Below are 27,532 nucleotides of genomic sequence, written 5' to 3'. Positions count from 1 at the left end.
GGAACATCAGGTGAAAGACTGTCAATCTGTGAAGTGTTGGAAATATGGGGAACTTGGACACAAGGGAATGTAGAGCCATAACACAGAGCTGTGTGGTGAGAGGGGTCACAACTTCTTTAAGTTCTTTATTGCTCATATTGCAATAAAGCGTGTGCTGCAAAATGTCCAGACAGTACACAGCAGTCAAGCGAGGAGCCCATGAGAGCCCAGGAGGAGAGCAGTGTGAGTCCACCTGTTCAGCATCATGAGGAGGAAGAGCAGAACATCAACAACATTGACCAAATCAATTATAACATGGTGGTGCAGCAGGTATTGTCAGAGTTCCTCTGGGTGCTCCGGTTGCCTCCCATGGTCCAAAAACACACGTTGGTAGGTGGATTGGTGACTCAAATATGTCTGTGGGTGTGAGTGAATGTGTGTGTTGCCCTGTGAAGGACTGTCTGCCCTGTGTGTTCCCGCCTTGCACCCAGTGAATCCGGGTAGGCTCCGGACCCACCGCGACCCTGAATTGGATAAGCGGTTACAGACAATGCATGAATGAAGTTTTAACGAGATCTAGTACAGGGTTGTGCCGGTTTTCAAGAAGCAAATAACATCTTTTTTTAAAAGTGTAAAGAATTAATTAAAGAACATGATGAATTTTATAATGAAATCATCCGTGAATATGTCAGTTTACAGTGTAAACAAGATCGAAACATTGAAGACGAGCACAGGTTTCAGAACTTTTACAGATAAAGAAATTGTTTTAAACATACAACTTCAGGCAGGTCTGGATACTAAAATTCATTGTAATTCACAAGAGGTTATTAAGAAATTAGAAAAAATGAGAGGAAAGAGACATTTAAATGAATTAAGGATAAATATGGAAACATTTATAACGAAACTGAGAAAATGAAACTAATTAAATCCATATGTGAAGAAGCTTTCAATAAGTTACTTATTAATGAGAAATTTTTTTTTCCTGGACTCATCTCCAAATTAAGATGGTGTTTAAGATGAAAGAATAGAAGTAATCGAGAGTTTAAATGATGGAATATTGCCAAGAATTAATGGTTTAACGGCAGCATTTTATAAAGCATGCTTATATGAAACAGTGGATCTTTTGGTATATTATAATGAAGGTATTGAGCATCTGATTTTGCCAGATTGTTTTTATCATGGTGTTGTCTCACTTATGTATTTAAAAAAAAGAGGATGACAGGAGTGATCTACATAATAAGTGGACTACAAAAAGTTTCCATGCATAGAATGAATAAATGTTTAGATAAAAATATTGAGTCTGAACGTGTGTTTTAAAAGGGAGATTCATGTGGGACAATCTATGTGTAATTAGAACTCTGATTACAGATGAGCATGCTGAAGACTTCATCTCTAGAGAGTCCATATGGCAAGCAATGAGAAGCTGTCTTTCCTCATAAATTCATAGACATGTTAAAGCTGTTATATAAGAAATTGATACTACAAATAAATGTGAATGGAGTTTTAACTGAAAATTTTGAAGTTTGTATAGGGGCTAAACAAGGATGTCTCCTGAGCGCAGCACTTTATGTGACTGTGAAGTCCTCTCTTAAATAGAAATAAAAGGATCCCTAGAATTTCTGGGGTAGTGTATGAAGGTAAAAATAGAAGTAACATCTCTGCTTATGCAGATGATATAGCTGTTTTTATCAAAAACTAAACAAATGTTAAATGTAGTCCATTTACCTGTAAATGTAAATGGAGTTAAGTGTAGTCTAGGTACATTTTAAAATAAATGAGGAAGTTGCTGGGGCAAAACTGAATAGAAGTAAAACTGAGGGCATATGGTTGGGTAAACAATCTTGCCCAGGTATAAGAATTAATTTAATGTCATTTCAATGCAGCCATTTTTTCCATTTTCCATCTGAAATTACAAATCTATATCCTATCTGCTCAGGCAGATATCATGTTTTATTTTTACAGAAAACTCTCAAATTTATAAAAGAAACCATTTAGAGTCCTGAAATATATATGAAGTGGTAAAAAGCTTGTGAAAAACACAAACAAATGTAAGCGCTTGTCTTATTTTTGGAAAATAAAAATGTAAGTGACTATAAACTGAAGAGTTCATGAGTCCCATTACTTTTTTCTTTTTAAAATTGTGTATCCAGGGGTCTACCCTCATCAGGTAAAATTTGGAGTTGATATGGAGCAATTTAGCTGTAGTGGAGTTGTTAGACAACTATCTACTTAATCTTGCTATTTATCATATTTAATAACTAGAGATAAGAGGTAAGATTTGATATTTTTGCTCCTGTGCACCTCCTGCACTTGCAGAGTGTAGTTTACCTTTACAGCACTACAATGAAATCAAAGGACTGCACTATGTAATTTCCTCCAGATTCCTGCAGTTTCTGCCATACTGAGCCCAGAGTAGCAATGCCAGAGTCTCTTTTCTCCCTATTACAACTCAGTGGATCATCACATTAATAATGACTCTGGAATTGTAAAGTAGAAATATGACCATTAATGTTAATGTTGGGCAGCAGGTACTGTTACAAATCACACAATTTCAGGGACCTGGGCGTTGGGGGTTCGAGTCCCGTTCCGGGTGACTGTCTGTGAGGAGTTGGTGTGTTCTCCCTGTGTTCGCGTGGGTTTCCTCTGGGTGCTCCAGTTTCCTCCCATGGTCCAAAAACACACATTGGTAGGTGGATTGGTGACTCAAAAAGTGTCCGTAGGTGTGAATGTGTGTGTTGCCCTATGAAGGACTGGTGCCACCACCAGGGTGTATTCCTGCCTTGCGCCCAATGATTCCAGGTAGGCTCTGGACCCACCGCGACCCTGAAATGGATAAGCGGCTACAGACAATGAATGGATGAATGGTAATGTTGCAGTAATTGTAATACATCTTGTGTTGAAACTGAATTACTGCTACCAAGGATGTGCTCAGAGCTCATTTACTGTCTTTGACTGGGCTGCCCCTCTGCTCTTGTTGTGGATGCATGAATACAAATAGGCCATTATTGCTTAAGTTAAGATAAATTACCATCAGCCATATCATCCAAATATCGAAAAACCTCCATTTTCAGTGACTTAAAACAAAGCTTTCTTGTGGATGGGGGGCCAAAACGCAGACCAAAACCTTGTTTTAAAAATAAACAGATCTGTGTATGTGTGGAGCATGTGTATGTGGAATCATATTTGAAATGTATATACACAGGTGTTGGATAATGAAACTGAAACACCTGGTTTTAGACCACAATCATTTATTAGTATGGTGTAGGGCCTCCTTTTGCGGCCGGTACAGCGTCAATTTGTCTTGGGAATGACATATACAAGTCCTGCACAGTGGTCAGAGGGATTTGAAGCCATTCTTCTTGCAGGATAGTGATCAGGTCTCTACGTGATGCTGTTGGAGGAAAACGTTTCCTGACTCGCTCCTCCAAAACACCCCAAAGTGGCTCAATAATATTTAGATCTGGTGACTGTGCAGGCCATGGGAGATGTTCACCCATGTTCATCAAACCAATCTTTCACCAGTCTTGCTGTGTGTATTGGTGCGTTGTCGTCGTGATACACGGCACCGCCTTCAGGACACAATGTTTGAACCATTGGATGCACATGGTCCTCCAGAATGGTTCGGTAGTCCTTGGTAGTGACACGCCCATTTAGCACAAGTATTGGGCCAAGGGAATGCCATGATATGGCAGCCCAAACCATCACTGATCCACCCCCATGCTTCACTCTGGGCATGCAACAGTCTGGGTGGTACTCTTCTTTTGTGCTTCTCCACTCCGGATGTGGGGAAAACAGTAAAGGTGGACTCATCAGAGAACATTACATGTTTCAAATTGTCCACAGCCCAAGATCTGCACTCCTGGCACCATTGAAACCGACGTTTGGCATTGGCATGAGTGACCAAAGGTTTGGCTATAGCAGCCTGGGGGTGTATATTGACCCTGTGGAGCTTGCAACGGACAGTTCTGGTGGAAACAGGAGAGTTGAGGTGCACATTTAATTCTGCCGTGATTTGGGCAGCCGTGTTATTATGTTTTCCTTTTGATTAAAAAAAAAGCAAACTTTGACTGTAAAAAGCAGAAAGGAGTAAATTGACACTGCGTGGAGTGTTGGGTGTAGTCTCTCCAGTGTCTATTGTATTAAGCTCCGCCTTTCTGGTGGTTGGTTTCAACCAGGTCCGGTAGAGGAACATAAATATGCGTCCCTCTAGACACCTCTTCATTCTTTCTCTTTGCAGCAGTTGAAGGAGTAGAAGAAAATATGTCAGGAAGAGGCAAGGGCGGCAAGGGACTCGGAAAAGGAGGCGCCAAGCGTCATCGTAAAGTGCTTCGCGATAACATCCAGGGCATCACCAAGCCCGCCATCCGCCGTCTAGCTCGTCGTGGTGGTGTCAAGCGTATCTCCGGCCTGATCTACGAGGAAACTCGTGGTGTGCTGAAAGTGTTCCTGGAGAACGTGATTAGGGATGCCGTCACTTACACTGAGCACGCCAAGAGGAAGACTGTCACCGCCATGGATGTGGTGTACGCTCTGAAACGCCAAGGACGCACTCTGTACGGCTTCGGAGGTTAAACGCTCCACTCGGCTACGGCTTAAACCCAACGGCTCTTTTAAGAGCCACCAACATTCTCAGTAAAAGCAGCGATTTTAAAGTGTTTCCTCTCGTTATCAATAGGAGCTGTGTGTTCAGGTTTGTGTAAATCTGCTAGATGCGTATAAAAAGGCAAACTTGTGCTCTATATTTACACCCGTTAGCTACATATGTCTTGTGAATTAGCCACAGAAAGTTTGTGGTAAATACGTATTGGCATATGTACAAAGACGAGTCCATAGTATAGCTCCCTAGATACGTTTATGAAGCATTGCTAAGCTTAATGGCTGTTACATGTTGCTATACATAAACTGGAATAATTGTATGTCGGGGAGATGAACAAAAACTGAGGACGCTAGGCTAGCTACGTGTTTTCAACAAAATAGCTTCCCAGAGTCCTATTTGATTAGACGAGTCAAGGGCCTTGTTCACTATAACGTCCCTATATCTGGCTTTATAGTAATGTAAACAATAGTTATTTTCAAAGACCCTTGTGTGGCAATTAGCATGTGAAACATGGGTCTAAATTAAAGTGCTTGCCTCCCTCACTTTGTTTGAATGAATACACACGCTGGAAAATACAGCTTTGCTACTTTTGAGGCGTGAACTGTTTTGATGTGTTTGTGTGTTTCCCTATTTTAGTTAAATATGCGCTTGGACGTGAACCAAGAGGGGCTCGTACACAGGACTTCAGGCTGCCAAACAAAGGGGAAAATAATAAGAAAAGTACTTCAGGTTGTCATGAACTTCAAAGGCTTATATATGCCCAATGAAAGCGTGCACTGTGAAATATTACATATAGGATATTTGAACTTATTACAGGTCAGAAATGCGCGGGAAGGTGAACAAAGAGACTTAACGTCACCAAACTCACTGAGCAATGGACGTTCGACAGCATTTCACTGGGCGGAGCTCAACATAATCAGCATCTGGCAGTCTACATAAGCCTTGCCCAGCACACTCGTCTCTCATTCTTGAGTGGAACTCGAAGAGCAGCATAATGCCTGAGCCAGCCAAGTCTGCCCCGAAGAAGGGATCCAAGAAAGCTGTCACCAAGACGGCCGGCAAAGGTGGAAAGAAGCGCAAGCGCACCAGGAAGGAGAGCTACGCTATCTACGTGTATAAGGTGCTGAAGCAGGTTCACCCAGACACCGGGATCTCCTCCAAGGCCATGGGGATCATGAACTCGTTCGTTAACGATATCTTCGAGCGTATTGCCGGTGAGGCTTCACGTTTGGCTCACTACAACAAGCGTTCCACCATCACCTCCAGGGAGATTCAGACAGCCGTGCGTCTGCTTCTTCCCGGAGAGCTGGCCAAGCACGCCGTTTCCGAGGGCACCAAAGCTGTCACCAAGTACACCAGTTCCAAGTAAGCAGTGACCGGACGCATAAAAAAACCAACGGCTCTTTTAAGAGCCACCCACTTTTCCATTTAAAAGACTTTCCTGCGAAATACTAAACTTACAAGCTCACAATCTCGTCTATTTGGACAGCTGTTCTCAGTTCTTTTACACATGTACACCCCATTGCTCCAAATTTTGTTCACTGTAACCGTTTCAAACATGGGCCTTGCTCCAGGCTTGCTTCTCCTAAAACGAACTACATTTGAAAAGGACCTTTTTTAAGACATTTCCTAGAGGTCTGAAATCTTCCTCAACTCAACACTTTACTAAATTTAACTACAACTGCTTATATTGTGTAACATCAGGCCAAACACTGGGCCTGTACTGTACTCTTCCTTTGTTTATTAATTGCTCAGTGGTTTTATTTTTGTTAATTAACATATGTAACCCACTGTAAATTGTTTGTGAACGCTGGTGAGTCATCTGTATATCGCCCCCCTCCCCCAAAAAATATTCTAAATGAACTCAGATGTAGAAATAGATGTTACTTTCACATTTCTTTTTTCTTATTATACCTGCTATTACTGCCCACCTGATGTGGTTTGAGGATAAACCAAAAACCTTTAATTGAATGTATGTGTGCAGGCCTGCATTTATATGCATTAATACGTGCAAAATATATTCAAATTCCTTTGAGCTGGTAGCTTGTGGTTTCAAGCTGACAATGGCACCCAATAGTGATGTGTCGGTCGCGAACGAACCGGTTCAAAGAGCCGGCTCTTGTAAGTGAACGATGTGAGCCGGTTCCCGTTTAAGACCGAGCCATTTTTTTCTAAGGCTTGTCATTTACCAATCAGAGAACAACAAGCAAGCTCCAACCCTCCGAGCTGAGACACGTGGTTTTCCTGAATTACAAATCTGCCTTCCAAAAAATAGTTGAAGAAAATGTTAAATCAGTTAAATGTTTGTTGACAGTTGTGGTTGTTTTAATCACTACCGTTGAATGCTGTTGTTTTGTGCTTTGCAGAGTATTTGTTTATTTTATTTCCCAGAAATGGATGATTATTTAATTTTATAAGCTATTTTGTAATACCTTCCTTTTGGGTTCCATTGGCTGTATTTCAGAGTTTATAAGTGATTTTTTATTAAGGTGTTTAAATAAAAATTCAGTTATTTATACAATTGAATGTGTGAGTGCAATCAGTGAGTTATTACAAGACAGCCATAAAAAACAATTGGCCATTGCAACACTATTATTTTTAATATTGAACAATAAAATTTTGTCCATATAGTCATGTAAAATGTAGGTAATATTGTTCTGTACCAGTGGAAATTCCCATCATTAGCACCCCACTTTTGTACCTACATAGGGCTGTTTCTTCCGTTATAAATGTCTGCGAACTATCGGCCCCCTTCAGTGTATATTATACACACAGAACATAACGCAGAAAAATGCAGTAGCATTTACTCGTTTTGATTGAAACAGGTTGGCGGCTCTTAAAAGAGCCTGCTTGCTTTTGAAGAACTGGATTTATGCGCGCTCTCCGCGGATACGGCGGGCCAGCTGGATGTCCTTGGGCATGATGGTGACTCTCTTAGCGTGAATGGCGCACAGGTTGGTGTCCTCGAACAGCCCAACTAAGTAAGCTTCGCTGGCCTCCTGGAGCGCCATGACAGCGGAGCTCTGGAAGCGGAGGTCGGTTTTAAAGTCCTGAGCGATCTCACGCACTAGGCGCTGGAAAGGCAACTTGCGAATGAGGAGCTCGGTTGATTTCTGGTAGCGGCGGATCTCCCGGAGAGCCACGGTGCCGGGCCTGTAACGATGAGGCTTCTTCACGCCACCGGTGGCCGGGGCGCTCTTCCGAGCAGCCTTAGTGGCCAGCTGCTTCCTCGGAGCTTTGCCACCGGTGGATTTACGGGCGGTCTGTTTAGTTCTTGCCATTGCGTTAAGCTCTACGTTTCCTTCAGCGAAACTAAAAGCATAAACGTGCTTACGACCCTCGGCCTTTTTAAGCGATCGGCAACTCGTCGCTCATTGGACGTCTTGGATGTGTCCGCCTATTGGACGGCCATCCCCTCGTCTGTCAACGCTATTGGGCGTCTTTAGTCCCGGCAACTTTTCAAATTTTCAGTCTCATCACCTATTCTTAAAGTGGCGGGCTCCAGTGAGTAGTAATTCGGAGGGAGCAAAGGGGAAGTCAAAATCAGCTTTTTTATGTTTTGAGATTATGTACACATTAATTATATAACCTTACATATGAATGGGGTATCTGATTCCTAATATATAAAACGGACTATAACAAAGCATACAGTAAATATAACGAGAGAGAATATAGGGTTTTAAAGTCAAGTGAGATTTCCTTGAAATGTAAAACGCATTACAAATAAAACGTATTACTAAGTGAACAGAAATGGTTTAGAAAATCTGAAAAAGTCAGAGATATATCATTCTCCCTTTCAGGCATGTTAAAGACTTGATATATATTTAAAGCACACATACACTTTAATCAATTTAGCCTTTGGTATGTTTATGAATTCCCTCTCAAAATCTCAAATAAATAATGCATTTTTTCCCCACTATTCTTAAATCATACAAAAAGTAAATTTAGACACAGGATTCATGCACAAATTAGAATGGCTTTGAGCAAACAGACTGAGGAGCAGTAAATTGTGAGAAAACATTTTTGAACTTAATATAAACTACATCCCAGCTAGCAAGGTAGATCTGGGCCGATTCTGGCGCGAGCAGCTCTCACCGGCCTTAGGGAACAACTTCATCCCGTAAGTATTTCAATTTAACCTTATATTTTCGGATACATAAGTATTTTGTTATCGCCCAAATGTAGTTAACATCGTTAATGTTACGTATGTTACATACCTAATATTGAACCGTTTTTTTTTTTTTTTTTTTTTTCAAATGACAAACTTTATAGCTAACCGGTTTAGCTAGCTCTTTTTTTCCCTCTGACATAGAAAACATTGAAATGACATGACAATCGCTCATACATGAGTTATTTTAATTTGAGTAATTATGTGGTTTGATGGTGTATTTTACAAGACGATGTGAGCATTTGTGTGGGTTTTTGTGTCACACAGAACCGCATACCTCAGTATAAGAAATAAAGTAAGAAATAAAACTGCTTAATATAAGAAATAAAGTAAGAAATAAAACTGCTTAAACACATTACGGTACTAGCTAAGTAGGTTAAAATACATTCTCAATCTCAGGGCTGGTTTTTGGTCTAATGTAATGTTTTAAATATATAATTCCACATACACTAATCCTTTATTAGGCAGTAGCAGTGATTTTGGGCTAGTGATTAATGCACTGTAAAAAATCTTCAAATTTAGTTGATTATACTTGAAATAGTGTGTTGGGAATATAACTCAATTGTGTGATAGTTCATCTAACTCGAAATGTATTGTTCTGATCAACCTGTAGGCACAACATAAACAAATGTGTTGAGAAAATTTGTTTGGAAAAGTTACTGATCAAGATAAACCTGCGCATGCTCAGTGGGAGGTTCGGGAATACGCACGAAGGACGGTTGACTTCTCTTTGTTGTGGCTCGAAGTTTGGAGAAGTTCAAGATTGAGGTAAATAACTAGTTCACAAAGCATTTTAAAGTTACGTTTCTAGTTTTAACACTATCTTAAAGCCATGAATATGTGAGGGAAATTGCTGTGGCATTGTTATGTTAGCTAACTTTGCCACCTCGATGGTAGCCATGGAAAGTTTGATTATGAGCCATTTGTTTCATTTAATCAAATGCCCAATGTAACAGACTCAAACAGGCTGTGTAACAAGCCTGAGCGCTTTCTTTTAAGTTCTATTTTGAAAATGTTAAGTTGGCATCTTGTTGGCTGGCTTTTTTTCTGTTCCACCTTATATACTGGAGTAGGTAACGTTATATTGAGCCTCCTCAGTGTTGGCTGAGCAGTTTAAGGTAGAACGGAAAATTCAGGAAGCTGTCTACAACAACGCTCCTTTAGTCTGATATCATTTATATGAAGGCATCAGGATGTTATTACAAGATTAAGCCGTAAAAGATACAACAATAGCGGTATTGTCTGAATCGGTTCAACAGATGCACAGACATGAATCAGTTTGGTAAAAACGTTTCTCATTACTTTTCCACATTAGGAATAGGCTTAAATAGTGTTCAGACCTACTATTTGTTTTTTGTTTTGCTTTTGAGAAGTTCGTAGGTGTCTAACAGCACTAGTACTATACCTAACACTATACCTAGCAACATCTGTTTATCAAAACATTTAGCTAAATGTAATATATATATATATATATATATATATATATATATATATATATATATATATATATATATATATATATATATATATGTGTGTGTGTGTAAATAAATTACAAACACGTTAAATAACATTACATCGTTTGTGGTTCTGTAATTGCATTTACAAACTATACTTGTGTACAATGACAATACTAACACTAAGGGAAAAAGGGATACATTAGATGAAGTGGAAAATCTGCTCTTTCACAAGCCAAGACCCGGATGTTCGGTTGAAGCACCACAGAGTACGCCACGGATTCCATGGTACACGCTGGCCCTGTTTTCACTCAAATTGTGTGTGTTCCTTTAAAACAGCTGGTTCCTTGAGATGTCATCTTTCAAAATGTCATAGTAAAGTATCTACATGTCACCAAAGTTCTACCTTCAAATGTGAGCTTTGTGATTACAAAGATGTTTGCGATATAACCCTGCAGGGCTGAGTGAGGATTCTTTGGATGAAGAGAGAAAGGCAATGAGGGCTGAGATGGATAAAAAGGGTCCAAACATGAGTTGGAGTGAACCTTTTTTTTTTTACGGCGGAAGGAGGTTGTTAAGCAGGAACCTTTGGTTGGTCTGGTTCGAGAATGATGGCCAGCACTGTTCTTGGAGAGTCAGGTGAGTAGTGTGTTTGTTTGCTGTACTTGTAACTCTGGCCCATTTCAGCATATTTTTCTTTTTATAGTTTTTGTAGGATTGTTTCACACTGCAAAACCTAGTGTGAACCAATCTACTTTACTTGTCTAAAATGATACTTTTTTCCCCCAAACAGTTCCAAAACTCTTATAATGCGAAGTCATCAGCTGTTTGGATTATTTATTTATTTACTTTTTTTTTTTTTTTTTTTGTTTGTTTTTTTTTTTTTACTTATTTACTTATTAACCAAGAAGCGTACAGCATTGTCCAACCACAGTAATGTTATTTAAAGGCAACAAGTTTTATCGCACACCACACTTGTCATGAAAGCGTCCCAAAAGAGGGCTATTTTTTTGGCCTTGGGATGACGGGATGGTTTTAGTCTGGATCCCTGCTTAACTATTATCAACTGAACCAGTGTTTGTCTAGAAATGTACAGGCTCTGTACATAATGACTGATAATCTGTATTCTCTATTGTTTACTCTTCTCTCTCTCTAGATATGCAGTGAGTTTCGTAGAATAACTGCCATCAACCTGAAGAGTCAGTTGCATGGTGCACTGGACACGTGCCAAAACTCCTTAAACTGCACAGGAATAGAAGGGCAGCCTTTGGAGGAGATGTCCAGGCCATTCTTGATAATCTAGATGAAATGGTTTGTTGCTTATTTTAAGCACATTTGTTGCTACTGCATTTCAATATGATTGTGGCATAGGGATTGGAGGCTGAATAGACTACAGGTCATAGTGTGAAGGCTGTATAGTGTTGTAGAATTATTCAATTTTGCCTTCAAATTTATTGCATTCAAAATTATTGTACAGTATTTCTAAGTCACTTTTTTTTTTTTTTAAATGATTGCCATTTTTTTCCCCTTTTAGACATCGGTTATATTGAAAACGGTAGAAGCCTATTTACTGAGAGAAAAACAAACAAAAGCATGTGAAGTAGTTTATTTTTGGAGCTGTGAAGTTAGTTAAAATTTTTAAAATTAACTATGAACATGAACTAATTCATTTTCTATATGTAATTACGTAAAGATGGACTGCAGTAAGAAAACTAGTGGGGCAGTGAATAATGCGGGTGGGCAGGGAAAAAAGTGGATAGGAGGTTAATTTAATTTATTTAGATGAGATCTTTAGCATCAGTAGTAGCAGAATCGTTTGTAAAACCGTTTGTACTATAACCTGATAATCTTTTACATTTGAAGTTCTGTAGTTAATGAATCTGCATGCATAAGCAGTTTAGTTTTTCATTCAATATTTTTATAGAAAATATATTGAAGAGAACAGAACAATCTCTATCTGTTTAATTATAGAGCTGGAATTCAACAAGGAGTACAACTGAGGTGACTACACTTGAGTGTTCTTTCACTACACTGCACATCCTGAAGATCCCTGTTCTCCAGGCTGCCAGAGATGAGGATATGGCTGATATGTCCATCATTGTTGAGGGCAGTGAGGTATTGACAAAGCGTGACAACACAGCAGAGGCTTGCAAACTGTTGATCAAACTGATGTGTGCCATGAATAAGTGTCAAATGTGTACTATTGTTATATGGCCTTAGCATAGTATATTTTTAAAGAAAAGTCTGAATTTAAATGGCAGTTCTTAGGGTGTAAAACCAATTTTTTTTTTTTTTTTTTTTTTTTCAAACAGTATTTGATTTTTAATTGGATTTAGGAAATCATGACACTGCCGATTTCAATTTTCAATGCCAGTTACAAATATATTTTCTATGTATTGATTTTATGTACTATTTGTATACATTGCAATTGCTGTATGTTTCCATTGTTTAAAGGTTTTCGTATGTTGTCATTGTGGTGGTACCCTCAATTGTACATATTTGTACATTTAATTAGGGAACATGATTATATTATAATTGTAGATTTTAAAATGTGTTGATTTCATACACCCTGTTTCATCTCCAGGACTTTTATTATGTTTTTTTGTTATATGAGATTTCCATAATGAAATACTACAAACGTGTCTTCAACCGGAGAAGAGAATGCAATGTACCTTTATGTAACAAAACTGGACTTTTAAACACTTGTACCTTTCAGTGACCAATAATGTACTTTTTTTCTGAGAGTGTAAGTTATTTAATAAAGCAATAATTTCACCATAAACCTGATTGTACCCTTTTCTGAGGGAAGGGAAGGGAGGGTTGTGTGTGTGCGTGCGGCGTATAGAGAAAAACTATTAAAACCGATAATGAGCCAGATCTGGGCCGAGTCTATCACTAATGGCGTGCTTCTGGCTCAAACTCGGCCGTGGTCCGGTTATCGCGATTTAGTTATGACTTGCCGGACTAGAACCGTGTCATTTGAGCCGCGCCTCAGCCACAACACTCGGCCGAGAGTTTACCAGACTCGGGCCAGAACTATAGGCCCACTCTACGGCCGTACATCACGGCCGAGACAATGCCGACTCCGCGTGCCCCATTCGGCCGAGTGTTTTTGTTCCGGCGTGCGTGATTCGGCCCGAGTGTGGGCCGATACAATTTTGCTAGCTGGGATAGTTTATTATAATTGTGGACATTACCATAAATACATTGGGAACATTATACTACATACTGAGGTCTCACTGAACACGTGAGTCACATCGGAGCTCAGAACAACTTTTATGAACACATATGAAACACTAAATGTGAAATTTAGCATAATTTTAGACCTTTTACATATGTAAAGGGGAAAGAATGGAAATATCAGTTGTACTAAAAATATGGTAAAAAAAAAAAAAAAACTGCACTTTTCTTGTAAATGTGGGTGGCTCTTAAAAGAGCCTTTGGGTATTTTCAGATTCCTGGAATGGTCCAGTTTATTTGGTCTTGGCAGCCTTTTCCGTCTTCTTGGGCAAAAGCACAGCCTGGATATTGGGCAGTACTCCGCCCTGAGCGATAGTCACTCCTCCGAGCAGTTTGTTGAGCTCTTCGTCGTTACGAACGGCCAGCTGCAGATGACGAGGAATGATACGGGTTTTCTTGTTGTCGCGGGCAGCGTTCCCAGCCAACTCCAGAATCTCAGCGGTCAGATACTCCAGCACAGCCGCCAAATAGACCGGGGCGCCAGCGCCAACGCGCTCAGCATAGTTTCCCTTGCGCAGGAGCCTGTGCACACGACCAACAGGAAACTGTAGTCCAGCACGGGATGAGCGAGTCTTAGCCTTAGCTCTAGCCTTACCACCGGTCTTCCCTCTGCCGCTCATTTTCGTTTTACAGCTCGTTGGATAAACTCAACTAGAATAAAGTACGCCAACCCCCGAGCGCTCTTCATATAGTAAAACCGACTGCGTTACTATTGGCTACAAACAACGGCTCCACAACAACCAATCAGACCAGGGCTATCAAACCCACTCATTGTTCCTTTTGTGTGGAAAGAAAGAAAGAAAGAAAGAAAGAAAGAAAGAAAGAAAGAGAAAAATATATGTGTGTTTAAAATCTCCAATCTAAGTATATTTCAGAAAATATGACAAACGTAATGTGGAATTGGCTGTAAGATGTGTTTAAATGGACTTGTTAAGTCACCACTAAAATATGCCCATGTCTCAGATGCGATGAAGAGCAAAATATAGAACATCTTTTCATTTACTGCCAGAGGATATCTGAGGATATTTAGAAACGTCGGGAAATGCTTGACATAAAATTCGAATTAAATGGATAAAAGTATTTTATAATGCGTTTTTAATGAATATCTACCTAAGGCTTTAAAGTGGCTATTTTTGGTTGATAGTGTGTATTTTGGACTTTAAAATATGGAAAACTGTTGATCAACAGATCTTTTATAGAGATTGATTCACCACCCAATAAGTTGTTTCATTAATCAAAGATTTCTTTGTCTTCAGACTAGTGTTTTTTTGACTATGTGAAAAAAATCAGCGTTGTATAAAAGTTAACTTTGAGTCTGAAGTTCTTCAGCCGTTCGGCTTCCAGACTTCCCGCTAAATGATGCACAGACCATCCCGCCCAGCCGGCTGGACCAGGAACGACCCAGAGAACCTTTAAGCCCGACATCTCCATCCAGCCTTCCATCCATCATCCTCCTTGCTTTTGAGCCTCAGGACTCCTATTTCCTGAGCATGATTTGGAATATATATATATATATATATATATATATATATATATATATATATATATTTTTTTTTTAATTAAAACTACTTTCTGTAACTTTTCGAACCAACTGAGTTGAAACCATTAGATGCCCTAATTTATATTAAAGGACGTGAGAATGGTGGAGACTCAAGCTGACGTTAGCTATACAGCCGTGCCTCACTAACACGCTCTGACTTGTGTTTTCTCCCGGCTTTTAGAGACAGAAATAGAAACAACGGCACAATTTGGCGACTGACAAACCACGCGTCCGTCTAAACTATTCTCTCCCGTGTGATTGGAGATCGGGAACGGCCCCGCAGGGACGCTTCTTTTCACACGGCGCTCTCAAAAGTGTGTCGCTCCACCGCCGGTTCCTACAAGAGACGGCACATTTGTGGCGATATTCGATGGAAAACGGCGACGAACGCTGGCGTGATCCTTCGAAAAGCTCCGCGGCGCGGAAAATTGTGTATGTTAACACATAAAATTTAGTCATGATAACATGACCAAAAATGACATGTTTACACGCTTCTTAAGGTTTTCTCCAATGGTGGCATAGAATCCAGGCATAGTTACATATTCACAATAGAACTTACATCACATATTGTAGCTGACAATGAAACATTAGCTCTCTGTGAAAGTAGCCCCTATGTTTCATCTTAATTATTTATAACATAGTGAGATAAGCACTGACCTATGGCTACATCTAGCCCTATGTGAGCAGTGTGAAGACAGCAATCTCAAGACAGCACTATTAAGCTGATCTACATGGCAACTGGTAGTTTATATTTCACAATAATAGACTCTGGCTTTTAATACCTTTTTTAAATATGTAAATATGCATATACATATATAACTTCATAAAATGTTCTAAAGCATTTCATAATTTTGAATCTAACAAGTGTCACTATTTTCTTCACTTCTATTTATACATTAAGCTAGTGTGATAAGTGGTGTGAAGGGAAATTTTTAGTAGTAATTAGTAGTAATCACTGATGATTAGTAAGTGTCTTTGTTTTATATAAAGATGAGCTGTTTTATGAAATGTATGTTGCATTATTAGTCTTTAGACTGTTTCACTAATTGAGTCTTTTGCAGGAAAGGAATTTGATGGGAGTACATAGGAGTGCAGCTTGAAAGAGTTACACTCCTTCATCCAGGGTATCAAGGATGTTTTTTGTTGTTGTTGTTGTTGTTGTTGTTTATTTTAATGTGCATGAGATGTAGCTGGTTCCTGTGTGAAACTATTATCTTTTTCTCCCTGATAGGTGGCTCAGCTAAGAAAGAACGTTTTTTGTTCTGTCTCAGAGCAGAGAGGGGCAGAGCAAAGAAAAGCAAAGCTGCTCTCAATAAATGTTACTCAAAGACCACTTTCAGTCTCATTTCTTATTAGTTGATAATTTCCATGACAGTGGTCTTTGTTTTTACCATACCATTACCATTGTAACTTCGGGATGGATGATCATATATGGTGTATGGTACGATGTATAACCGCAAAGATGACCACAGAATTCACTGCAAAGAAAGAAAGAAAGAAAGAAAGAAAGAAAGAAAGAAAGAAAGAAAGAAAGAATTTTTTTATTGAGACTTGTTCAATTCCATTTTCAATGAGAAATAACCTCTCATGTTTTTAAAGCTTTGGACTCTACTTATATTGGAATTTGCTATTTTGTATATTTACATTTTTTCTACTTATATTGGATATTTTTACATATATCATATATTGTGAAGCTGTGATACTGTGTCACCTCTGCATTAACTCTGTTTCTGAGCCTAGGATTTAAATACAAATATCAACATATAAACAGGCTATATAAAAACAATGATATGCAAACACAACTTTGATCCCCAAAAGCCAGATGTAAATTGAGATAAATCCAGGTAGACTAAAGGTCATTACAATACAAATAAGGGGGAAATGATCAAAAGGTCCTCTGTAACAAATTGCAATGATCCCACAGCACAATAGCGGCCAAGTTCCCTCCATGACCAAAACCATTCATATGTATGTTCCCTGTCTTTTGTGCAATATCATATTGTCTTATACTGAGTGTTCCAACTAACAAATTATTTCACATCTTATTATAATGAAAGGGCCTGGTGGATGAGGAATTGGAAACAGCTGAACAGCAAAACTCTATTTTTCATTCATCGGACTAGGGGATTCGAGGGGGGAGCAGGATGCTTCTGGGCTGCAGATATTATAGTTACTTTGTAGTTTGAATGTAGGGGTGCACAAAGTTATTTGAGTATGAGCTAGTATCTGGATTCTGTTGATTCGACTCAAATCGATACTGGGAGAAAATCCAAAGAACCTGAACTTCAATGTTTATCAAGAGAATGTGATGACTTACATCACTGTGAGGGATTCATATTCCAAAACTCAAACAGATATAATTACTACTCATCGATGCTTTCCCCAAATGTTACAAAAGAGTTTATTCTATTGAGTATGAATGGATTATTATATTTTGATGCAGCTGCATCCCTGGGTGGCACTACAATTCATAGAAGTGTTATGCAACAAATGACAGTCCAATTTTAGCATATCTTGAACATGGAATTTGATCATAGTTTGGCATGTGCATATAGTGCACATGTACATAATGAGGTACATAAATCTAAGTTTTGTCTAAACTAAATTGTTGAAGAAAATGGTGGCTTAATTGCTTTATTTACTTATTTATTTATTTATTTTTTCGCTGTTAGCGCGACCACGTGTACGCAATGACAACAAATATGTAATAATCTCTTCCGAACCTTATAAGGATTAATCATGTGATGTTTTTTTTTAACATTTGGGGAAATATCATAGCTGTAAATGTGTGATTTGTAAGTAAACTTTCTCTCACTCACATTACATATAGTCCCCATTTAATTTGTTAAATCATGCTGTATTATAATACACATTCTTCAAATGAAATGTGCTACACCACATCACATTATATTGTAAAGACTGAGTGGATGCAGAATTGAACACAACCATTACTGCAACAATCGCCCTTTATAAAAGATGCCAAAAATGTCAGGCCGTGGGAAGGGTGGCAAGGCTTAAACACAAATTTGTCTTGTTTGGAGACTGAAGAACTAGCAAGCCACTAAAAATGTCAGGCTGTGGAAAGAGTGGGTTTTTAAGAGTCATAACTTAAAGAGAGAACAAAGTGTTTGTAGACTGCAGCGCTTTGCGGTGTTTGCGGTCTAACGTCTATTTTTTCTCTCTCTTTTTTGTAAGCGGCACTTTCCAAGTTTTTTTTTCCTCTTGCTGAAATTAAACGTGACCGCTTTGGCGGTTGTGCCATTATGGTGTCTCACATGACACATAATGAATGCCAAGTTAAATACTGGGTGAAAATCACTTTTACTGGCTTAGGTGATCCTCCTAATAGAGATTTTGTAGGGGATTTGATATGGCAGTCTCAATGGCTTCATGCAGAAGATATTTATTTTTTCATAAGCCTTACAAACAGGAGAGAGATGTGTTTCAGAAATGAATGCACCATTCATATTTTTCTCGAAATCTACGAAAGTAATCCAAAAAAGTGGGAGGAATTTCAGATATTCTCACCTGTAAGCCTTGATGTAAAAACAATTATTGTCAAGTTTTGGACGGGGAGAATTTCAGATGTTAAAACATACTTACATCACTTCTGTGACATTTTGAAACCTGCAGTCAAACCATTCGACAAGTTTGGTTTATGGTATGGCATCAGGAATTATCAAATGAAACTTAAGAAAGATTGTAACATCAGTATTACACATTCTAACTCCAAATCTTTGGGCCCCCACAATGGTAAACTGTCATATCAAGGTCAAGTGGCAAGATGTTTTATTTCCCAATAGGAAAATCACCAGGCTTAAAATTGTGGGAAGATTAAATGTTGGCAATGTGGTTCCTTTGGTCACAAAGGAAAAGAGTGTAGGGACACAGCTATATGTTCACTATGTGGAGCGGAAGGGCACAACTTTATGTGCCATAAATCATATGTAAATCGCTCTAAAGCAATGTCAAGATATTACAGTTTACACAGGAACAAGAAAATATTCCAAGTGAGATGGAACAAGAAAGACTTGCAGTTGGTAGCAAAGACTCTGAAAAGGAACAGATAACAGAAAATGCAGATCAGAATGCAGAAGGAATTTCTCAGATAGAAGAGTCACATCCAAAAACAACAGGTGAATGGAAGTAATGAAGTCAAAAGAAAAGTACAAAAGGAAAAAGAAGTGGAAGAAGATGGAAAAAGCAACAGTGGATCTTCAAATGATGACAGTAACAGCAGTAGCAGCAGTTCTTCATCTGAAAGCTCTGATGAGGACTACAGATCAGATGGAGACTCGAGTGGAGACATTTCTTCTGAGAATGTAAAGGTGTCTTTGTCTTCAGGACAAAATATTCCTATTGATCATGCTTCTACTACATTGCCAACAACTGACTTTGGAAAATCTTCAATCTGCAATCAAGGACAGGACACCAATAAGGATATAATTATAAACACAAATGATCACCAAGAAAAGTAGGTAATGCAAGCAAATGTTTTGAAAAAAGAAAAGAAATCAAAACTGATAATAAAACATGTCCACTGTAGATATTAGAATAGCCACATGTAATGTACGAGAGATTCAATCTAAATAAGGAGAGAAAATTAGAATCTTTAAGTAAAGTATATTTAGATTTAATTTGTAATCAAGAAACATGATTAGCTACATTAGATGATATTAATGAAACAGGAAAACTATGGATTAAAGGACCCTCCAATTTTTCTGTTGATAAATGTAAAGCAGATGGTATTGGTTTTCTATTTTATAATATTTATTTCCAGAATATAAGAAGTAGAGAAATTATTCCTGGAAGACAACTGTATCTGGAAGACCCTGTACATTGATTGCTTCCACAGTGGTAGAAAAATGAGAATTATTAATGTTTATACAGCACAAGATACAGTGAGAAAAATCCAGCTTTTTAAAAAATTGAAAGTGTTACTATGTACTGGTCTTTTGACAATTGTTTGTGGTGATTTTAATACAATAACAGATCATATAGATAGAATAAAAATAAATCCAGGATTTAGATGATGTTAGAACAAGTTTGTTCTGATGTTTTTAGATTACCATACCCTAATGAAATAGATTTTACTAGATTTAGTTCTATTTGTAAGACCAGAATTGATAGAATATATATAAAAGAAGGGTTAGAAGTTTCTTCTTATGAAACAAAAATTATTATTTATTCTGATAATTTAGCTGTAATCTGTAATTTAAATGTAAAGGGTGAAATTAAAAAGAATTATTGGAAATTAAATACACAAATTTTAGAAATTCCTGCAGTATTATTAGATTTAAAGGAAGAGATTGATAGAATAAAATCTTGAAAAAAATTTATTAAGAATGATCGAGAAATGTGGGAATTTCTAAAAATACAGATAAGAGACTTTTATAAAGGAAAATATCTGGCATACAATAAAGAAAAAAGTGAAAAATATAATTTAACAATAATGTAATATATTAAATTAAAATGCACAAATAGAAGTGATGAAGATGAAATTATTATGTCAAAATTTAGGGAACAAATAGATTTAATGAATAATGATCTATATTCAAATCTGCAAACTCTTGCAGGTGCTAATATAGAGGAAATTCTTAATAAAGCTAAAATTATGTCTTTATACACAAAAAGGAAACAAAATTCTTATATTGGATCAATCTATTCAGAAAAAGATAAAATTGTTAATCAGCCTGACGAGATTAGAAAATCTATTCAAATATTATGTCAAGAGATGTATAAAGAAATTACAATAGATAATAAATATCTTAGAAAATTTTTAAACTTTGAATATAATAATGAGTATGAATTTATACTTGACAAAATAATAGAAAGTGAAGTCATCACAGCAATAAAACAATTACATTTTAAAAAGTCTCCTGAAAAAGATAGGTTACCTGCTGAATTTTATAACAAATGTATGTATGATATTTCCCAATTATTAACTAAAGTATATTTAAGTATTTAACGAAGGTGTGGAACAAGGGTTTATGTACAACACCTTTTATGAAGGTTTAGTGTCACTATTATATAAAAAAGTTGATAAAAATTATATCAATAATTGGAGACATCTTACTTTAATGAATATTGACTATAAAATGTATGCAAAAATCATTATGAATAGGTTACAGAATGTTTTTGATGAAATTATCACCAAAGAACAGACCTGTGCTAAAGGAAGATGGATGTAGGATAATTTAGGTATTTTAAGAGAGTTAGTTGGTACTAAAACCAATGAATCTTTTTACATATTCCCTTTAGATCAAAAGAAAGCGTTTGACTATATCTCTAGAGAATATTTATGGGAAGTGTTAAAAATGTATACATTTCCATTAACTTTTATTAGAATGATTATGAGTCTATGTTGAGTCTAAAATACAGATTAATGTAAATGGACATTTAACGGAACAGTTTAGAATATATAGAGGTGTTAAACAAGGTTGTCCACTTAGTGCACCGCTTTATATTTTGGCTATAAGCCCATTAATAATGAAAATTCAAAAAGACCAGAGGCTTCAGAGTGTTAAATAAGAAGAAAAAAGAATAATAATTAATGCATATGCTGATGATATAAATTTTTAAAATTAAATCTCAATCAGAGTTAGATAATATTTATGATCATTTTAAAATGTATGAGTTTGGGGGGCACAATTAAATGTAAATAATTCAGAAAGTGTCTGGATAGGAAATAATAAAAAAAAAAAAGCAAGGGAGGTTTTTGAGAGTCAAAACATAGAGAGAGAACACAGTGTTTGTAGTTTGCAGCACCTTGTGGTGTTTATGGCCTAACGGCTAATTTTTTTTTTCTCTTTTTTGTAAGTGGCACTTTCCAAGCTTTTTTTTCTCTTGCTGAAGTTAAACGTGACCACTTCGGCGGATGTGCTGCTATGGCATCTCACATGGCACATAGTGAACACCAAGTTAAATACTGGGTGAAAATCACATTGTGATGGTCACACCCTCTGGCACATTGTAAAACGGTAAAGCATCAGCAGACAGAACAGTAGGCATACATTTTTAAGTATTTTAGTGACAACAGTTTTTGCAGTAAAATAACAGGTTGAATAAAAATAATAGAATGAATACTTACTAAATTACACATGGCTTATATTTTTTGTGTGTTCTCCCCGTGTCTGCGTGGGTTTCCTCCGGGTGCTCCGGTTTCCTCCCACAATCCAAAAACACACGTTGGTAGGTGGATTGGCGACTCAAAAGTGTCCGTAGGTGTGAGTGTGTGAGTGAATGTGTGTGTGTGTCTGTGTGGCCCTGTGAAGGACTGGCGCCCCCTTCAGGGTGTATTCCCGTCTTGCGCCCAATGTTTCCAGGTAGGCTCTGGACCCACCGCGACCCTGAATTGGATAAGGGTTACAGATAATGAATAATTGAATTATATTTTTGTGTGCAATTAGAATCTGGCCATCTTCTGAATTTCCGACTGAATTTACATGGCCAAATTTGAATTGGAATATATGAAAATAGTTATTTTTCATATTTTTCAGGTATTTTGTTTTGTAAAATTTTGTAAAAGAAAATGTAGAAAACGTGTAAAAAAAAAGTAGAAAAAATGTGTTTTTTTGACCATAAAAACTGTACATATGCTTCCAACTGACTCCTGAATGCTAATAAATGTAGACACTCAGTCTTTTTTTTTCTTTTTATCGTACTGCCTACCGGGCTGGCCTAGAGGCATTTTTGTTTACTGACTGACTGACTCCTAATGTTGAAACGTGCGTGCGTGAATATACTAATAACTGTTAGTATATATCTAAAAAATAATTTAATTAATTCATTTATTCATTCACTTATACAGTTCATGGTCGCAGTGGGTCTGGAGCCTACCCGGAATCAATGGGCAGAAGGCAGGAATAGACCTTGGAGGAGTCCTTTACAGGGCAAGAAACATACACACACACATACACACACACACACTTTTGACTTGCTAATCCACCTACTAATGTGTGGTTTTGGACTGTGGGAGGAAACTGGAGCACCCAGAGGAAACCCATGTGGACACAGAGAGAACACACCACACTCCTCACAGACAGTCACCCAGAGGAAACCCACGTGGACACAGAGGGAACACACCAGACTCCTCACAGACAGTCACCCAAAGGAAACCCATGCAGACACAGGGAGAACACACCACACTCCTCACAGACAGTCACCTGGAGTGGGCCTTGAATTTACAACCTCCAGGTCACTGGAGCTGTGTAACTGCGACACTCCCTGCTGTCCCTACTGCTCTAATTATTTATTTTATTATATTTTATTTCTTTGTATTTATTATTTTGTATTGTGTTGCTGGCAGGAAGGTTTGCATACATTTAAGCATAATTTGGGCAAATTTGTAAGAAATAAAAATATAATTATTTCAATTAAATATAGAGTTTAAATAACATGGATATAAATGCATTCTCTTTTTATTTACATATTGTTTAGCATCCTAACTTCCCTGGGAATGGAGATGTAGTATCAAAGTCAAATAAAAAATGACAAATTGACATTTTACTCAGCATATTTTTTTAATGGTGTATTCATCCAAATATGGACCCTATTTATATAGCTATTTTGCTATTCCGTTTTTGTCAGTGCCTCTTTCAGTTGCATTTAAACAGTAATTATGTGACATAGCCATATTCAATATGTTGTTTTATTTTCTAAAGACCCTTGGCTACTCAAATATGTAATCACATGCTGACCGATAAATCAATTTTTCTATAAATTTGTCATGTTTTGACCAAAATTTTACCTAGCGCCTGCTTTTTTTTTTCATATTTCTCAATGTATAGCCTTGAAATCATATTCCCACATCGGATATCTTCACACAGATTGTTAATGTGAGGTGTCTGTTAGTTGAAAACATAAGCATTTTTGATGCTAATTTATTACATGTCATATTACTGTGACAAAATAAATTTGTAGCATCAGACGGACATATTTTTCTTGATATTCTAAGCTCTGGGATGTATGACTGATAAAGTTCTGACAGTCACAGCAGGCCCAGACTTTCAGGAATTTAGTTCAGGGCAAATATGGAAAATCTCCCAACAAATAAAAAACATTTTGGTACTTTGGCAGTTTTCTCAGATGCTGATAATATTTACAATTATTATTATTATTATTATAATCTTTTTTTAAAAAAATATGAAATAATACTTGTTTATTTAGAATACACACAATAAAGAATTATTTAAGCTTTTTAGTTTATATTTGTTGATCTAATGCAGTATTATTTGATGTGAAACCTACAAAAACCTTGAAAAACTATAAATCAATAATAGGAATATGTTTTTGCTGATGACTCTTTCAGCCCAGAGACAGCGTGGGTTGACGTTGTGAGTCAAAACGAAACTGAAAGTAAACACCGTCTTTCTTGTGCCTTTGCAGCGTCTTCATTTCTGATTATAGTGAATATCATTAGAATATTTCATGACAAGGACATAAGACAAAAATTTTGAAATTTTGATTTTTAGGTGGTTTTTCACACTGGATTACTCCCAGAGGCTTCACAGCATCGCGATGAGAGCGCTATTTTTAGAAACGGTAGGATTTGCACTTTCTAACGGTATACGGAGCTCACAGACGCATTCAGACATTCAAGACTTACAAAGCTGATTATTTAAGTTGTATTTTTCACCCCGCAGTTAAGTGCAAGACTTTCTATCAAGGTGAGGTATATTTAATCATAAGGCCTTAAGCGCAGTATTAAAAAATGTTCATTGTTTTATATGTTCAGACATACGCTCTGTGTCTGTGTTCCCCAGAGAGAAATGTTTAGGATAAGCTGTCAGTGAAGGTAGGAGACTATACATTTTACAGTCCCTCCCTTAGTCCCTAAAACATGCAAATGTAGACCAACCTCTGCGGTCACCTTATTTGGAAAGGAGCAAGAACCATATAGATCAGGGTCCTAGCCAGGACGGGGGAGAGAGAATTTGAGCGCTGAATTGAACACTCCTCTCACGGGATCCTTAAGAACCTGTAAGACACTGTTTTGGTAAATAAAGGTGTATTTACACCTTTAATAGTGTCTGCGGAGATTCTTTTCCATCACCTGTCTTCACAACACAGCAAAGTTAACAACAAAGGTCTTTTTTTTCTTCTTTTTGTAAAATGCTGTTGGGTTACTGTCCTGTGTGACCTGAATCTCACAATTTACGGTGTAAAAAGCACAACTTATATCCCAACTAGTAAAATTGTATCGGCCTACACTCGGGCCGAATCACGCACGGTGGAACAAAAACACTCGGTCCGCGGAGTTGGCTTTGTCTCAGCCGTGATGTACGGCTGGGAAGTGGGCTGATAGTTCTGGCCCGAGTCTGGTAAACTCACGGCCCAGACTTGGCTGAGTGTTGTTGCTGAGGCGCGGCTCAAATGACTCTGCCCTAGTCCGACAAACCATGACTAAATCGCGATAACCGGACCACTGCCGAGTTTGAGCCAGAAGCACGCAATTCGTGCCAGACTCGGCCCAGATCTGGCTCATTATCGGTTGTAATAGTTTATTTCTATACACCACCCCAACACACACACCCCACTACCAGCCCACCCTCCCTTCCCTCAGAAAAGGTTAGAATCAGGTTCATGGTGAAATTACTGCTTTATTAAATAACTTACACTCTCAGAAAAAAAGGTACTTTATTGGTCACTATAGGTACAAGTGCTTAAAAGTCCAGTTTTGTTCCTTAAAGATACATGGCATTCTCTTCTCCAGAGGGAGAGATACATGTTTATAATATTTCATTATAGAAATGTCATATAACAAATAAAAAACATAATAAAAGTCCTGGAGAATGGTGTATGAAATCAACACATTTTAAAATCTAAAATTATAATATAATTATGTTCCCTAATTAAATGTACAAATATGTACAATTGAGGGTAGCACCACAATGATAACACATCTGACAATGTAATATCAGTAAGTGTGCTTTTCATACAACCTTGAAACCATATAAACATACAGCAGTTGCAATGTATACAAACAGAAAATCCAGTAAATTTGTTATAATGTGCAGAAAATCAATAAATAGAAAATACATTTGTAACTGGCAGTGTCATGATTTCCTAAATCCAATTAAAAATCAAATACTGTTTTTCAAAGAAACAACTGGTTTTACACCCTAAGAACTGCCACTTACATTCAGACTTATCTTTAAAAAATATGTAATGTATGTACTACACTAAGGCCATATAACAAAATGCTTAAAATTCAAAAATATTTCACCAGTAGGATTGGAACAGTAAAGAAAAAATGCAGAAGAGTACTTCTTCAGTTTGAGTGTCCTCAAATGTGTGGAAGTACACATTTGACACTTATTCATGGTATACATCAGTTCCATCAACAGTTTGCAAGCCTCTGCTCTGTTGCCAATACCTCACTGCCCTCAACAATTATGGAAATATCAGCTGTATCCTCATCTCTGGCAGCCTGGATAGCAAAGATCTTCAGTATGTGTACTGTATTGAAAGAACGCTCAAGTGTAGTCACCTCAGTTGTACTCTTTGTTGAATTTCAGCTCTATAATTAAACATATAGAGAGTATGTACATGTACTGTTTTCTTCAATGTATTTTCTTTAAAAATATTTAATGAAAAACTGTAAACTGCTTATGCATGGAAATTCATTAACTACAGAACTTCAAATGTAAAAGATTATCAGGTTACAGTACAAACTGTTATACAAACGATTATGTTACAACTGATGCTAAAGATCTCATCTAAACTTAAATTAACATCCTATCTGCTTTTCTCCCAGCCCACCTGCATTTTTCACTGCCCACTAGTTTTCTTACTGCAGTCCATCTTTAGATAATTACATAAAGAAAATGAATTAGTTCATGTTCATAATTAATTTTGAAAAATTTAACTAACTTCACAACTCCAAAAACATTTGCGCACACTCGTTCACCGTTACACAGCAAAGCAGGAAGATGGCAGAATTCGCTCCAGCGCCCGCAGCTGCCGCTCCGGCCAAGGCTCCCAAAATGAAAGCCACCACTCGCCCTAAGGAGAGTGGCCCCAGCATCGGCGAGCTCATCGCCAAGGCTGTGTCGGAGTCCAAGGAGAGGAGCGGCGTGTCTCTTGCCGCGCTGAAAAAAGCTCTCGTCGCTGGTGGCTATGACGTGGAGAAGAACAACTCCCGCGTCAAAGTGGCCGTCAAGAGCCTTGTGACCAAGGGCACGCTGTTGCAGACCAAGGACACGCTGTTGCAGACCAAGGGCACCGGCGCATCCGGCTCTTTCAAGCTCAACAAGAAGCAAGCCGAGACCAAAAAGAAGCCAGCTAAAAAAAAGCCTGCCTTTAAGAAGCCTGCTGCGGCCAAGAAGCCCAAAACAGTGGCGGCAAAGAAGCCTGCCGCCGCTGCCAAGAAATCCCCAAAGAAGGCCACGAAGCCTGTAGCCACCAAAAAGTGGCCAAGTCTCCCAAGAAGGCAGCCAAGAGACCCAAGAAGACAAAGGTAGCTAAGCCCAAAGCAGCTATGCCCAAGGCAGCAAAGGCAAAGAAGGCTGCCCCAAAGAAGAAATAAATGCACTGGTTTAAGTTCTCATTCC

The 27,532-nt window shown here is 37.8% G+C and overlaps 5 protein-coding genes and 1 long non-coding RNA gene across 6 annotated transcripts; 4 read left to right on the top strand and 2 right to left on the bottom strand.

Moving 5' to 3' along the window:
* Nucleotides 1-4,222: 4,222 nt before the first annotated feature.
* Nucleotides 4,223-5,304, top strand: LOC136697073 (histone H4). The gene is made up of 2 exons (XM_066671960.1): nucleotides 4,223-4,669; nucleotides 5,213-5,304. Exon 1 carries the CDS (start codon nucleotides 4,240-4,242, stop codon nucleotides 4,549-4,551), a length of 312 nt encoding a protein of 103 aa, XP_066528057.1. The 5' UTR covers nucleotides 4,223-4,239; the 3' UTR covers nucleotides 4,552-4,669; nucleotides 5,213-5,304.
* Nucleotides 5,305-5,535: 231 nt separating this feature from the next.
* LOC136697072 (histone H2B 1/2) lies at nucleotides 5,536-6,355 on the top strand. The gene has a single exon (XM_066671958.1). The coding sequence runs from the start codon at nucleotides 5,571-5,573 to the stop codon at nucleotides 5,943-5,945; it is 375 nt and encodes a 124-aa protein (XP_066528055.1). The 5' UTR covers nucleotides 5,536-5,570; the 3' UTR covers nucleotides 5,946-6,355.
* A 1,090-nt stretch (nucleotides 6,356-7,445) lies between these two features.
* Nucleotides 7,446-7,860, bottom strand: LOC136697588 (histone H3). The gene has a single exon (XM_066672794.1). The coding sequence runs from the start codon at nucleotides 7,855-7,857 to the stop codon at nucleotides 7,447-7,449; it is 411 nt and encodes a 136-aa protein (XP_066528891.1). The 5' UTR covers nucleotides 7,858-7,860; the 3' UTR covers nucleotide 7,446.
* A 2,802-nt stretch (nucleotides 7,861-10,662) lies between these two features.
* On the top strand, nucleotides 10,663-12,323 carry LOC136696133 (uncharacterized). Its single transcript, XR_010802573.1, has 3 exons — nucleotides 10,663-10,837; nucleotides 11,355-11,509; nucleotides 12,170-12,323. It is a non-coding gene; the product is annotated as an uncharacterized lncRNA (long non-coding RNA).
* A 1,324-nt stretch (nucleotides 12,324-13,647) lies between these two features.
* LOC136696129 (histone H2A) lies at nucleotides 13,648-14,079 on the bottom strand. Its single transcript, XM_066670276.1, has one exon. The coding sequence runs from the start codon at nucleotides 14,056-14,058 to the stop codon at nucleotides 13,672-13,674; it is 387 nt and encodes a 128-aa protein (XP_066526373.1). The 5' UTR covers nucleotides 14,059-14,079; the 3' UTR covers nucleotides 13,648-13,671.
* A 12,832-nt stretch (nucleotides 14,080-26,911) lies between these two features.
* Nucleotides 26,912-27,442, top strand: LOC136696872 (histone H1-like). Its single transcript, XM_066671589.1, has one exon. It carries the CDS (start codon nucleotides 26,912-26,914, stop codon nucleotides 27,440-27,442), a length of 531 nt encoding a protein of 176 aa, XP_066527686.1.
* The last annotated feature ends 90 nt before the right edge of the window (nucleotides 27,443-27,532 follow it).

The sequence above is a fragment of the Hoplias malabaricus genome, chromosome 5, assembly GCF_029633855.1.
Source record: "Hoplias malabaricus isolate fHopMal1 chromosome 5, fHopMal1.hap1, whole genome shotgun sequence".
Classification (NCBI taxonomy): Eukaryota; Metazoa; Chordata; class Actinopteri; order Characiformes; family Erythrinidae; genus Hoplias; species Hoplias malabaricus.
Note: the sequence above shows the minus strand (reverse complement) of the source record. Positions and strands in the feature narration are given on the sequence as shown.